At 38.3% G+C, this 14,847-nt stretch overlaps 2 protein-coding genes and 1 long non-coding RNA gene across 9 annotated transcripts in view; 1 reads left to right on the forward strand and 2 right to left on the reverse strand.

Annotated features, from left to right (window-relative positions):
* Positions 1-4,516, reverse strand: part of LOC124391460 — a 30,302-nt gene extending 25,786 nt beyond the window's left edge. Inside the window, exons 1-3 of one of the 2 annotated variants that reach the window (XR_006926979.1) lie at positions 4,341-4,516; positions 1,818-2,015; positions 1,091-1,222 (exon numbers count right to left, since the gene is read on the reverse strand). This is a non-coding gene — a long non-coding RNA (uncharacterized LOC124391460). Of the gene's footprint in view, positions 1-1,090; positions 1,223-1,817; positions 2,016-4,340 lie in introns of those variants that run through there. The other variant, XR_006926980.1, reaches the window with a different exon arrangement.
* Positions 1,931-11,514, forward strand: ric3a (RIC3 acetylcholine receptor chaperone a). Its single transcript, XM_046858035.1, has 6 exons — positions 1,931-2,051; positions 3,848-4,077; positions 4,209-4,290; positions 5,309-5,402; positions 5,598-5,749; positions 9,836-11,514. Exons 1-6 carry the CDS (start codon positions 1,931-1,933, stop codon positions 10,711-10,713), a joined length of 1,557 nt encoding a protein of 518 aa, XP_046713991.1. The 3' UTR covers positions 10,714-11,514.
* Positions 11,515-11,594: 80 nt separating this feature from the next.
* tub (TUB bipartite transcription factor) overlaps positions 11,595-14,847 on the reverse strand; it is a 51,429-nt gene continuing 48,176 nt past the window's right edge. For 3 of the 6 annotated variants that reach the window (XM_046858040.1, XM_046858036.1, XM_046858038.1), the window contains 4 exons: positions 14,422-14,520; positions 14,135-14,140; positions 13,497-13,668; positions 11,595-13,359 (listed from right to left, as the gene is read on the reverse strand). In XM_046858040.1, coding sequence (XP_046713996.1) covers positions 13,226-13,359; positions 13,497-13,668; positions 14,135-14,140; positions 14,422-14,520 — 411 coding nt within the window. In that variant the 3' untranslated portion in view covers positions 11,595-13,225. The remainder of the gene's footprint in view (positions 13,360-13,496; positions 13,669-14,134; positions 14,141-14,421; positions 14,521-14,847) is intronic. The other 3 variants (XM_046858041.1, XM_046858037.1, XM_046858039.1) reach the window with 2 other exon arrangements.

A 14,847-nucleotide genomic window follows, 5' to 3' on the forward strand; every position in this document is an offset into this window, starting at 1 on the left:
TCTGCTGTAAAAATAATCTGCACTAGAATAATGATGCCCTGATAATCGGTCCATAAGCCACTTCACTGGTGATGGCGGCTTCAGAGGATTTAAAGATTATAATTGGGAAAATGAAGGAAAAAACTGGGTTTCTGCCAAATACCATTATTTATAACTCTGAGGCCTGCAGTGGAGGATGGTGGACTGGAGCAAGTTTACTACAGGATTTTCACAGCATGTATAAATGATCCCCCACCAACCATCTGCACCACATTCAACATGGTCTTTGTCACTTCATCATTATGACATCACCGCAGCATCAATACATCATTACCGCATCATTACAGCATCACTATAGTATTTAACACCCCCCATCTTTACCACATTCCACAGAGGGCTTATAAAGAGACTGCTTGGTTTGGGTATTGCACGTTTTTGGTCGCAAGACCCTGCAGTGAATAGTGAGAACAGCGATGAAGATCATTGCGGCTTTCTTGGACATTTACACTAAACCCTGCATTTGCAAAACATTTCCATACCACTAATGTGGCTGACCACAAACCCTTCAGACACACACACACACACACACACACACACACACACACACACACTTTCATTGAAACTTTTTGCACAAATACCTGCTGCTAAACCTTCAACATTTACAGTATTTATTATATGGACAATTTATTTGCACTTATATACATTCACTGTACTGATCGATGCTGCACAGTGTTTATTGTCTCATAGTGTTTGTTTTTTATTCATTGTTGTTTGCACATGTGCACTTTATGTAGTGTCCTAGTTAGTTTTGCGTTTTGTGTCATCTTGTGTTCATTTATGGTGTTTTATGTGGTGCCTTGGTCCTGGAGGAATGTCTCACTGTGTACTGCACTGTATAGGGTTGTGATGACAATAAAAGCCAAATAACTTGACTTGGACTGATACTAGAGCTCATTGTTTCAGCAAGTAGTTTCTAAAAAGAGATCAAATATGATCTATGTTTTCTTAGTGTCAAATTTAAAGACTGGTTATTGTACAAATCTTTCACATTTAATGATAATTAACATCTCTGTTATCATGAAGGACTGGAAAGACAAAAAAGACAAAACATTTTATGTAGATTTTGCAGCAGGTAACATTTTTTAAACTAACATCAGAAAGATGAATTGGAGAGACAGCGTCATGAAGTTTCCAGAGCTTCAAAACATTGACAGCAGCGCTATCTAGTGGACACACATACTCTCTGCAACCATTGATACAGTTACATTAATATGATCAATAATAATATTATTATTAATATTATTATTAATATTATTATTAATAATGTCATCCATCCACTTTTATTTTGGATTATTGTATCATCCATAATAAAAGTGGATGGATTAATACATAATAAAAAGTAAATACATAAATAATAATAATAATAATAATAATAATAATAATAATTAATAATAATAAAAATAATAATAATAAATGTTATATATTGCTACAAAAATAAAAACAATTAACCATTTTATTAAAGTGTATTTTTTAAATTAAATATACTAACAATAGATAAAAATAATTAATTGTTTTATACTATTACTATTACAAATAATCAGAAAAATATTCCATTTAATAAACTACTAATTATTAAGTTTATTTTATTTATTACTCTAAAAATAGTTTACAATAGTAATAACAATAGATAGAAATAATACATTGTTTTATACTATTGCTACCAATAATAATAATAATAAGTGGGAAAAAAATATAATAATAAATATTATTATTATTATTATTATTATTATTATTATTATTATTATTATTATTATTATTATTATTATTATAATTTTTACCTCATTATGCTTGGGAATGATGGATGATGGATTAATGCGGGAGTGGAGACGTTATTAAGTGATGACGTCGCTGTAAATCTGGTTTAATCTTCAAATTCTCTTGTTTATCCAAAATGTTGGTTTCACAGACACAGAAGATCACTTTGCTCTCTTGTCTCATCCTCTCCATGGCTCTGTTTTTGCCCAAACTGTTTTTATCTGCAAGAAAGGAGAAGGTGGTTCTTCAATTAGAAGGTATGTTTACAAAAAAAATTACCCTTTCCCATCTGTTTTTTCCCTAAATCTTTCATTCCTTATAATCTTCTCTCCATTTCAGTGTCCACTTTCTGAGAAAAAATACTAAGGTTTTATTTACACTTTAATCCTCACTGTTGGAGTCACAGTCAGGAATTAATCTTTATTTTCTGAGTTTTAAGTGTGTTAGGTTATGAGCTTTAAACAGCCACAGGAGTGAGCAGTTCTAATCATTCAGGATGAAAAGGCACATTGTTGACATCTCATTTAGCACTGCAGATTTTTTACTCATTTTACTGATTTGACTTTCTATAAGTGTCGATTGAAAGAATCAGGATGTAAAAAGCTTTTCATTTTTTAAATAATGTTTCTGTTGAATGCTTCATCTGATCCCCACCTTCTGCTTTGTAGCTCCTCTTCCCTCTGGTGTTCATGTTTTCTATACCAGTGTATAATGTTGTCTAAACTAGATGCAGGTTTCAGTGTATCTGAATGTGAGTGTCAAAAGTCATGTGATCCTTAGAGAAACTATTAAATTAAATTAAATTAAATTAAATTAAATTAAATTAAATTAAATTAAATTAAATTAAATTAAATTAAATTAAATTAAATTAAGTCAATTCTAGAGAACCAAAATTATGATAATAATGCACACATACGGCAATTAAGTCAAGTCAAGTTTATTTCTTTAGCGCTTTTCACAACAGACATTGTCTCAAAGCAGCTTTACAGAAATTAACAGTTAAGGTGAATGGTGTGCATTTATCCCTGATGAGCAAGCCATGGCTTGAAATTAAAACGCCATAATTAATTTAAAACATTTACAAGAATATTTTGTCTTCATGCTCTATGTAAGTATGGTTTTACTAATAATAAACATACATTTGCATAAAGCATCCAAATTCGCCCATGGCCATGTTGATTAGAGTATTAAAAACGTAAAAAGTTCAAATTTAAGGTAGATTAAGAACAGATAAAAATGTGCGATAAAGTTGCGATTGATAATGAGTTAACACATGGCAACCATGCAATTAAGCTCGATTAAATATTTAAATTGATTGACAGTCCTAATATATATATTTACTGTGTATATAACATATAAACATATTTGTATATCATTTTATATTTGTAAATATATAAGTTTGTCACCAGAGGATTTATAGGTGCATTTTGAGCAGCCGATTCCACATTTAGACCTCATTTGCTGGTATAAAAGCCTTCACTTCAGCAGCTAATTCATCTACAAGGCTGTAAAGTCAGGTAGTAATGTAGGGTGAGGAGGCCTGGGGGGCGGTCAGAAGCATTGTCATGCTGGAACAGGTTCAAGCCTCCTAGTTCAATTAAAGTGAAAGTTTAATGCTACTACATATGAAGGCATTCTATACATCCTATTATCCTACATCCTATACAGTTGTGTACCTCTTTTTTTTGTGGTAGCAGTTTGGAGAAGAATCACATATGGCTTGATTGTCCATATAGTGTGTATATTTATATAGAGTGAAGATACCTCAGACACAAATCTGAGGGAATCTTGGAAAATGTCTGAAACATTTGTCCAAGTGTTCCAGAATTTTGCAGCATTGTAGACTAAACCTAACTCAAAAAATTTGAATTAATAAATCAGATATTTCCTGGAGACACTTTTCATACATTAGTTTAAGAGTCTTGTTACTTTAAATTAATAAAATGTATTTAATTAATATAAATTAATTCAATTCAATTCTAATGCGGAGTGAAATGCTGCTGATCAAAGTTTTTGGTACAGAGACAAATTTCAGCCTTTTTTTTCAAATCAGCAGGTGGTCGTGGAAGTCTTCCTGCTGTGAGACCTGGGTATGGTCCAACACCAAGAGAGGATAAAGATGATGATGTTAATGTGTGGACTCCTGAATCACTTTCTAGAACAACTTCAATCCCTGAGAGCTTTTGGCAGAAGAAAACTTTTCAGAAATCTCCGCTCCTCAGTCAAGTCACTCCTATTTACGGCTTTGGAATTTTCCTTTATATCATTTATATATTCTATAAGGTACAATTACAGTAACGTCGGTCACTGATATATTCGAGAGTTGATTTGGTAATGACTAAACATTTTATAGTCAGTTGAATTTTAGATATTCACTTGTTTTTCAACAGATCTTTGCTTTGTTTCCTTTTCAGCTTACACATAAAGAACAATCTACAAAACAAAAGTGTAGATTCACCATCATGATGGCCGAGCGCATGGAAACACCAGAAACAAGTAAGTATGTAAAAAATACAGAATTATCGAGAAATTGAGAAAATTCTTACCTTCAAACTAACACTAATTATTTCCATAAACTGACACAAGAGCAGGAAGTGCATGAAACAAAAAATATATAAAAAATTACAAAAAAAAGCAGAACAAGTCAATGTTAGATAGCACCAAATACACAAAGAAAACACTCAGAACTTTAATGTGTACAAAATTCAGAGCAAACACAAACTAGGTGTCATTGATGAGACATGTGACAGGGTCATGTGATTTGTAGTATTCTGTGGGGGTTGATGGGTATGGAAGTCCAGGGCCGAGTTTGCTGTCCAAACCCCACACTGACACGATACACACCTTTTAAACTTTAAATAGTTCTTTCTAATAAATAAAATAAATTATAATTAATTACAATAGCAAAAGTTTTACAAAAGCAATGATCAAAACATTATTATTATTAAACACATTATTAAATATTATTAAAACAATTCATTCATTATGTTTAATTTATGTAATTAATTGAGATACCCAAAAGGCAAAATGTAAACAATTTTATAATAAAATGAGCATCATGGCTGAATTCTTATAACCCTCAATAACTTTTTAAATAAAACCACAGACAACTTTTTAAAAAAAATCCATCTCCATCATTCCAGTGTAGCCCAGCTGCTCCAGCATCCCTGCGGTACTGTTTTTATTTTCCCTTCTTCATTAACCTCCTGATGGTGTTGTTATTGCACATGATGTTGATAAAGATCATCTTGCAGCCTCCAGGGAGCTTTATTCTGTTGTTAAACTCGGATTATAAAATCACAAGCAGCTCAGCAGTTTCTGATAACAATGAGCTGCAGGTGTACAATAAGCTGAAGACTTAATATTTAGCATTGCAGTCATCTGTAGATTTTGGTGTAGAGCAAGAAAACAGCATCAGTCATTTTCAGGTGATGGAGTCAGACACAGTGTGCTCAGAGTACTCTGCAGAACCTCAGGATGTCTGTAACGTTGCTTGTGTAACTATTGATTGCAGCTGAGGATGAGATGGCACAGCTACAGAGCACATTAAAACTGATGGAAGGACAAGCAGAGAGAAGAAGGTCAAGATCTGTTCTGACTCCTGCAAGGTACAGAACTTCTCTCACCTGTGTGTTTTGAGATCTCAGAGTGGAAAGGCTTTATCTTCAAAACACATTCACTGAGGGAACTTTTTATCTTAGGAAAGCTGTGTGACTGTGTGTGTGTGTGTGTGTGTGTGTGTGTGTGTGTGTGTGTGTGTGTGTAATATCTGATGAAGGTGATTTGATCTGTGAGTTTTCTAGTCACAGGCATTGTAAGTACAGAATTGGACATAAGAAGAGAAAACTCCAGCACCTAAGGAAGATCTCAAACGTGTTGTTGGAAAGACGAATGCTGGAAGATGTTACGCCTGAGGAGGAAGCTGAGGAAACCCCATATTATGTAGACTGGGAGGGTAAACCTCACACACTGATGTACAATATATGGCCAAAAGTATTGAGATACCTGACTTTTCCAGCCATACGTGGTTCTTTCTCAATTTGTTATCACAAAGTTAAAAAGCACACAACTGTATACTGCTCAAACTACATCATTACCTGACTTTACTAAAGCCCTCATTACTGAAAGAACACAAATCCATACAAGTACACTCCAAAATCTAGTGGAACATCTTTCCAGAGGAGTAACTTTCATATTAAGTTCAAGTTCAAGTTCAAGTTTATTTCTATAGCGCTTTTCACAATGGACATTGTCTCAAAGCAGCTTTAATTAATGTGTATTTATTCCTGAGCAGACTGGGGTGACTGTGGCAAGGAAAAACTCCCTAGATGAATAAGAAAAAACCTTGAGAGGAACCAGACTCAAAAAGGGGAACCCATCCTCATTTGGGTGATATCAATATTAAACTTTCTAGCTCAAAGTGGCAAAAAATCCAATTGACTTCCATTGAACACATTGAACATTTTAGACTACTTCCACCAAACTGAGCAGAATTTAGGTTCGGACTGATTTAACAGAATTGCAGAATTACAATAAAATATTCCAAACTCACTTATAGACATTGATTGAGGGAAAGTCCATGATACAAACTCCAGCTGTCCTCCAGCCCTCTTCTATCTCTCTCACTGTCTCCATAACACACAGTCTCATTTCATCTATCTCTCTATTTCTGCATCTGTAACACTCTCACTTTATCTATATTTCTATCACTGTACCTTACTTTATCTATCTCTCTGCCACTGCACCTGTAACACACACTCACTTCACCTATCTCTCTAACTGGCCCTGTAACACACTGTCACTTCATCTATCTCTCTAACTGGCCCTGTAACACACTGTCACTTCATCTATCTTTCTAACTGTCCCTGTAACACACTGTCACTTCATCTATCTCTCTGGCCTTGTAACACACTGTCACTTCATCTATCTCTCTAACTGGCCCCGTAACACACTGTCACTTCATCTATCTCTCACACGGGCCCTGTAACATACACTCTCACTTCATCTATCTCTTTTACTGGCCCTGTAACACACTGTCACTTCATCTATCTCTCTAACTGGCCCTGTAACACACTGTCACTTCATCTATCTCTCACACTGGCCCTGTAACATACACTCACTTCATCTATCTCTCACACTGGCCCTGTAACACACTCTCACTTCATCTATCTCTCACACTGGCCATGTAACATACACTCTCACTTCATCTATCTCTCTCACTGGCCCTGTAACACACTGTCACTTCATCTATCTCTCTAACTGGCCCTGTATCACACTGTCACTTCATCTATCTCTCACACTGGCCCTGTAACATACACTCTCACTTCATCTATCTCTCACACTGGCCCTGTAACACACTCTCACTTCATCTATCTCACACTGGCCATGTAACATACACTCTCACTTCATCTATCTCTCTAACTGGCCCCGTAACACACTGTCACTTCATCTATCTCTCACACTGGCCCTGTAACATACACTCTCACTTTATCTATCTCTCACACTGGCCCTGTAACACACTGTCACTTCATCTATCTCTCTAACTGGCCCTGTAACACACTGTCACTTCATCTATCTCTAACTGGCCCTGTAACACACTGTCACTTCATCTATCTCTCACACTGGCCCTGTAACATACACTCTCACTTCATCTATCTCTCACACTGGCCCTGTAACATACACTCTCACTTCATCTATCTCTCTAACTGGCCCTGTAACACACTGTCACTTCATCTATCTCTCTCACACTGGCCATGTAACATACACTCTCACTTCATCTATCTCTAACTGGCCCTGTAACACACTGTCACTTCATCTATCTCTCACACTGGCCCTGTAACATACACTCTCACTTTATCTATCTCTCACACTGGCCCTGTAACACACTGTCACTTCATCTATCTCTCTAACTGGCCCTGTAACACACTGTCACTTCATCTATCTCTAACTGGCCCTGTAACACACTGTCACTTCATCTATCTCTCACACTGGCCCTGTAACACACTCTCACTTCATCTATCTCTCACACTGGCCCTGTAACATACACTCTCACTTCATCTATCTCTAACTGGCCCTGTAACACACTGTCACTTCATCTATCTCTCACACTGGCCCTGTAACATACACTCTCACTTCATCTATCTCTCACACTGGCCATGTAACATACACTCTCACTTCATCTATCTCACACTGGCCCTGTAACATACACTCTCACTTCATCTATTTTCCTCACTGGCCCTGTAACACACTGCCACTTCATCATCTCCCTCACTGGCCCCATAACACACTGTCACTTCATCTATCTCTAACTGGCCCCGTAACACACTGTCACTTCATCTATCTCTCTTACTGGCCCCGTAACACACTGTCACTTCATCTATCTCTCACACTGGCCCTGTAACATACACTCTCACTTCATCTATCTCTTTCACTGGCCCTGTAACACACTGTCACTTCATCTATCTCTCTCACACTGGCCCTGTAACACACTGTCACTTCATCTATCTCTCTAACTGGCCCTGTAACACACTGTCACTTCATCTATCTCTCACACTGGCCCTGTAACATACACTCTCACTTCATCTATCTCTCACACTGGCCCTGTAACATACACTCTCACTTCATCTATCTCTCTAACTGGCCCTGTAACACACTGTCACTTCATCTATCTCTCACACTGGCCCTGTAACATACACTCTCACTTCATCTATCTCTCACACTGGCCCTGTAACACACTGTCACTTCATCTATCGCTCACACTGGCCCTGTAACATACACTCTCACTTCATCTATTTTCCTCACTGGCCCTGTAACACACTGCCACTTCATCATCTCCCTCACTGGCCCCATAACACACTGTCACTTCATCTATCTCTCTAACTGGCCCCGTAACACACTGTCACTTCATCTATCTCTCTTACTGGCCCCGTAACACACTGTCACTTCATCTATCTCTCACACTGGCCCTGTAACATACACTCTCACTTCATCTATCTCTTTCACTGGCCCTGTAACACACTGTCACTTCATCTATCTCCCTCACTGGCCCTGTAACACAAGCTCTCACTTCATCTATCTCTCTCATTTGACCTATAACACACTGTCACTTCATCTATTTCTCTAACTGGCCCTGTAACATACACTCCCACTTCATCTATCTCTCACACTGGCCCCGTAACACACTGTCACTTCATCTATCTCTCTAACTGGCCTTGTAACACACTCTCACTTCATCTATCTCTCTAACTGGCCCTGTAACATACACTCTCACTTCATCTATCTCCCTCACTGGCCCTGTAACACCGTCACTTCATCTATCTCTCTAACTGGCCCCGTAACACACTGTCACTTCCTCTATCTGTCTAAATGGCCCCGTAACACATTGTCACTTCATCTATCTCACACACTGGCCCTGTAACATACACTCTCACTTCATCTATCTCTCACTCTGGCCCCGTAACACACTGTCACTTCATCTATCTCTCTAACTGGCCTTGTAACACACTCTCACTTCATCTATCTCTCTAACTGGCCCTGTAACATACACTCTCACTTCATCTATCTCCCTCACTTGCCCTGTAACACCGTCACTTCATCTATCTCCCTCACTGGCCCTGTAACACACTGTCACTTCATCTATCTCCCTCACTGGCCCTGTAACACACTGTCACTTCATCTATCTCTCTCACTGGCCCTGTAACACACTGTCACTTCATCTATCTCTCACTGGCCCTGTAACACACTGTCACTTCATCTATCTCTCTCACTGGCCCTGTAACACACTGTCACTTCATCTATCTCTCTCATTGGACCTATAACACACTGTCACTTCATCTATATCTCACACTGGCCCTGTAACATACACTCCCACTTCATCTATCTCTCTCACTGTAACATACACTCCCACTTCATCTATCTCTCTCACTGTAACATACACTCTCATTTCATCTATCTCTCTCACTGGCCCTGTAACATACACTCTTATTTCATCGATCTCACTATCACATCTTCATGACAATATGATATTGTTTCTCATTCTTAGGTTATCCTAAAGAAACCTTTCCTCAGTATGAGGTGCAGCTTCGCAGACGCTATCCAAGTGTCATCTTGGAGGAGCCATATGGAGATGTTTCTACACCCGAGGAACTGGCTGAAAGAATAGAAAGCGAAGAAGAGGAGGACAAAAGGAATGAAGAGACTGAAAAAGTGAAAGATGAGTTTAGTGAAAATCAAGATGATCCTAAAAAGATTAAAGGTGATGGTGTACTCGAAAAAGGAGAAGAAACAGAAGATAATAAAGATGGTGCTGATGAAGATCATCAACAGGATGAAGAAGAAAAGGAGGAAGTTAGTGAAGATCAACCTTGTCTGGCTTATGACTCTACAGATGAACAGGAGACACCAAATTCACCAGGACAACAGACCAGTAGGAGGAGACAGATTTCTTTTAGTATTCAGAGGCAGTTTTTTTACTGTTCCAAAACAGGTTCTGTCAGATGCAGCTATGGAGATGTGGATGACGATGACTATGATGATGATGACTATGATGATGATGATAATAAGCTGGATGAAGATGATCTGAAGAACACGGAGAGGGAGGAGGAGCTGCAGAAGAAAAAAGATAAGGCTGTACAAAGGGAAAGTGAGAAGGAGAATGAGATGAAGCTGGAGGAGGAGATGGAGATGGGGATAGAGGAAGAGATGGAGAGGGAGGAAATGGAGGAGGATGACCCACTGATGGAAGCCGAGCGCCTGGATTTCAGCAATCAGCTCATCTGGGATCCAGAAGTAGAGGAACTTGATCTGATTGACTTCCTTTTAAAATATAAACCTGAACCTGGGGTGAACTCTGAGCAATCAGGAGCAGCCGAAGCCACAGGACTCATGATGCGCTACAAGAACCAGAAAAAGGAAAACTGACCTGATCTTCTAAAAACCCACACAGAATCCATCAGTATTTATGGAAATCTGACCATCAGAGAACCATGGGTATTTTCTCAGTGTGTGTTACTGCAGTACCTACAGATTAGTGTAATTTATACAGTAAACATGCCTTTAGAACTGTATTGTTTTTGTTTGTTTGTCTGTTTTCATTTCACTGTAATTATGTTAGAATTATATTATACTGGGTAAGAAAATATGGACTATAAGTGATAATGTGGCAGATGAGAGATGACAAAAGCTTGATAATGAAAGACACAGTGGTGTTATTATGAAATAAAGTGAGAGTGATTACTGAGAAGTACTGAATCTAATGGGTAATGTAGTTTTTGGACTTTTGGACTTTTGGACAATAGCAAATATGTTAATTAAAAACTCTCACCTGTGTCTTATTTCATTATAACACCACTATGTCATAATAACACCACTATGTCACAAAGTGTGACACAGACACAAGATGGATGTGAGACAAGCATGAGACAGATGTGAGACAGACACAAAATGGATGCAAGATGAACATAAGACAGATGTGAACGGAAGGTAAGAGAGATATGACACAAAAACAAGACAGATGTGAGACAGATTTGGCAGGTGCAAAACATATGCAAGACAATGTGATACAGACTATAAATGATCAAATCAAGACATGAGACAGAAGTGAGAGTGTTCAGTAAGACATGTGACTTGCTGGGGCTGATGGGTAATGTAGTTCTGAGCCCTATGGTGCTACCCTAAAAATAGCAAATAAATAAATAAAATGTTTGTTCAGATGTTTGTTTATTCACAAGGTTTATTTAGAGTTTATACCTGCTCTGATTTGTGAAACAGTTTACAATAAAACCAGAAATAGAAGCAAAAAAAAGATTTTTTCCAGTAAATTTATTTTCCGTTTGTTGTAATTTATTCTTTCACTGAAAAACACACTGACAAGAATTGAGAACACACACACACACACACACACACACACACACACACACACACACACACACACACACTACAGTAACACTCAAGATAAAGTTCACTGTTCTGTTAATTAATTGTTAAGTCCTGGGTCTGTGAATTTGTTGTACATTGTTGAATTTACAGACCCAGGACTTAACAATTAACAGAACAGTGAACTTTATCCTGAGTGTTACTGTAGTGTGTGTGCGCGTGTGCGTATTGTGTTGAGTTTTTAGTGTTGGGTACAGAGTGTTTTCACTGCTGAGTGTTGAATTTTTTGCTGTGAGGATTTAGTGTTGTTTCGGTGTTGTGTACTGGGTGTTGAGATTTCAGTGATGTGTATCGGGTGTTGAGTTTTAAGTGTTCAGTACTGGGTGTTGAATTGTCAGTGTTGAGTATTGAGTGTTTTCCCTGTTGAATGTTGAGCAGTGGATGTTACATTTTCAGTGGGAAAGACTGATTGTTAGGTTTTAAATTTTATGAGTGTTGAATTTACATTGTTTATGATTAAATATTGCATGTCCAATGATTAGTGGGTGTTTATTAATTTTGTTTTCACTGTTGAGGTATTGATCTTTCTGTATTTTTTTTGTCATTGGTCAGTTGTCAGTGTTAAGTACTGAGTGTTAAGTTTGTTTGTGTTGAGTGTTGTATTTTGAGTGTTGACATGCCAGTGTTGAGTGTTGAGATGATCATGTTGAGAGTTGAGTGTTGAATTGTCAGTGTTGAGATTTGCGTGTTGAGTTGTCAGTGTGGAGTGTTAAGTTTTCAGTTTCAAGTATTGAGTATTGAGTTCTTAGTGTTGAGTATTGAGTGTTGAGTTTTCATGTGTAAGTTGTCAGTACTGAGTCTTGAGTGCTAATGTGGTGTTAAATAAAATCACAGCAGAACGATCTATAAATACATAAATAAAATAGAAATACAAAACACTTCAGACGGCATGAAGCTTCAGAAAGCGTCACAAAGACTTGTTACGTGATTGAAGTTAGTCATTAACACACGCACACACACACACACACACACACACACACACACACACACACACACACACACACTTTTAATATTACTGTACAAAATTTGAAGTCCAACATTAGCCGATGAAAATGAGAGTATAAAGTGGTATTAGGATGGTTAGGAAGCGATCAGCAGTGATGTTAGCGTGTTCAGCGTTAGCGTTACTCAGACAACTGCAGTTAATCCAGCGATGAGACTGACGATGAGATTTCACCGCTAATACAAACGCATTTGCTGCAGCAGCAAAGTTACACAATAATTCATTCGACTTGAAATTGCAACATGGATAAAATTCAGACGGTGTGTGTCAGACTTTGTGCTTTTTCCTTCGCCGTTGTCCCGGAAAAGCAGAAAGAAGCGTTCGTTGGTCTGCTGTGTGTACAGTCCAAACTTCTGTGCGCTCCCATATACAGAGGATCCATTTAATTTAGGACTTGTCCCGGTCACTGAAGTCCTTCTTAGGAAATCAGAATGTCCCCTAATCCGTCCTCTCACACGTCCCTCTGGCTCACCCCTGCTAGCATGTCCTCCTGTGTTACTCACAGGCTAGTTTGCTGTCAAAGCTGGACAAAGCGATAGCGAAAGCCTGAAGCGCACACATGGGGTAGTTATAGTCCATAGTGAAAATGTCCTCAGCCACTCGGCCAAACTGCATCACGATATAGTCCGCTAAACACACACACACACACACACAGTAGAGATGAGTTAGTGTTTAAAGAAATCACAAAAATACATTGTGATTATTTACTTTTAATAGTGTGATTAAAGGTAATATATGTTAGTTGAGAGGTTTTTTTTAAACTCACGGTCGTTATCGTGAATGATCTGGAAATTCTTCACAGAGGCCTGAGTGACTCTGCCGTGGAAGTTCAGCACATACGACTGAGTGTCATCGTTCCACACCGGTGTCTTATTGTGGAGCTCGATCACGCTCTCCGTGCTCTTATTCTGCCAGCGAGCCAACAAGGTTTCATGCTCCTGAGGGAAACAGACAAAATACAGACATGAGACAGATGGGTGTGAGTCAGACAAACTAATTTGAGACAGATAGACAAATGTGGCACAGACATAAAACAGTTGTGACACAGACATGAGGCAGACTAGAGACGTGCGTAAGGCAAGCATGAGACAAATGTGAGCCAGATGCAGGCAGATGCAAGATGGATGCAGGACAGGCATGAAACAGAAGTTAGACAGAGGTGGAACCGAAGTGAGACACATACTGTAAGTCAGATGTGACAGGCGCATGACAGATGCAAGACAGGCATGAGACAGACAAAAGAGACAATTGTTACACAGACATGAGACAGGTGTGAGGAAGAAATGAGGCAAATGCAAGACAGGCATGAGACATAGGTGAGACAGAAATGAGAATGGCTTAAATGTGACAGGTGCATAACAGATGCAAGACAGACATGAGAAATGAGACAATTGTTACACTTACATGTGACTTGTATGAGGCAGATGCAGTATAGATGCAATACAGGCATGAGACAGAGGTGAGACAGAGGGTAGTTAGAGGATAGACAGGTGTAGGACAGAGGTTCAGCAGAGATGAAACAGACATGAGAGAGACATGAAAAAGATGTGTGACCAATGTGAGACAAGTATGGAGGAGGATTTCCCCGAGGTGAAGGCACTAACACTAATAACTAACAATAATTAATAAATATTAATAAAAAATCAATAATAAAAACACATATACAAATATTTAAAAAATGAATCACTTACATTACGAGGTCTTATGCAGACTCTTTCATGATCCATGTTCATCCCCGGGATAATGACGCTCATTTTCCGAGGACCTTTAAACCCCAAAACGTTCGTCTCCTGAGAAAAAATGTATCCTGGTCTCCATCTCATTTTACTGTCATATCAGGAGTCACCTCCAGGGGTCTCACTGCTCCATCATACTGCCACACTGTCATGCTGTCTGCGCTCTCTCTCTCTCTCTCTCTCTCTCTCTCTCTCTCTCTCTCTCTCTCCTTCGCTCTGTGTGTGTGTGTGTGTGTGTGTGTGTGTGTGTGTGTGTGCGCATTTGCTAGTCTTTACAGGATAAACTTATTAGCACCCATCAGAAAATTAAGCCTTAATATGAATACAATAAAATGCAACAAATGTTATCTGGAGATTTAATATGATTTACAATGATGCTGT

Source organism: Silurus meridionalis, chromosome 9 (genome assembly GCF_014805685.1).
Source record: "Silurus meridionalis isolate SWU-2019-XX chromosome 9, ASM1480568v1, whole genome shotgun sequence".
Classification (NCBI taxonomy): Eukaryota; Metazoa; Chordata; class Actinopteri; order Siluriformes; family Siluridae; genus Silurus; species Silurus meridionalis.

What these genes read in the sequence shown, in the direction of transcription:
- ric3a (XM_046858035.1), top strand. Translation starts at nt 1,931, where the DNA reads ATGTTGGTTTCACAGACACAGAAGATCACTTTGCTCTCTTGTCTCATC. An exon ending in GGTGGTTCTTCAATTAGAAG is followed by an intron (nt 2,052 to 3,847) that starts GTATGTTTACAA and finishes TTTTCAAATCAG; the next exon opens with CAGGTGGTCGTGGAAGTCTT. An exon ending in ATATTATGTAGACTGGGAGG is followed by an intron (nt 5,750 to 9,835) that starts GTAAACCTCACA and finishes TCTCATTCTTAG; the next exon opens with GTTATCCTAAAGAAACCTTT.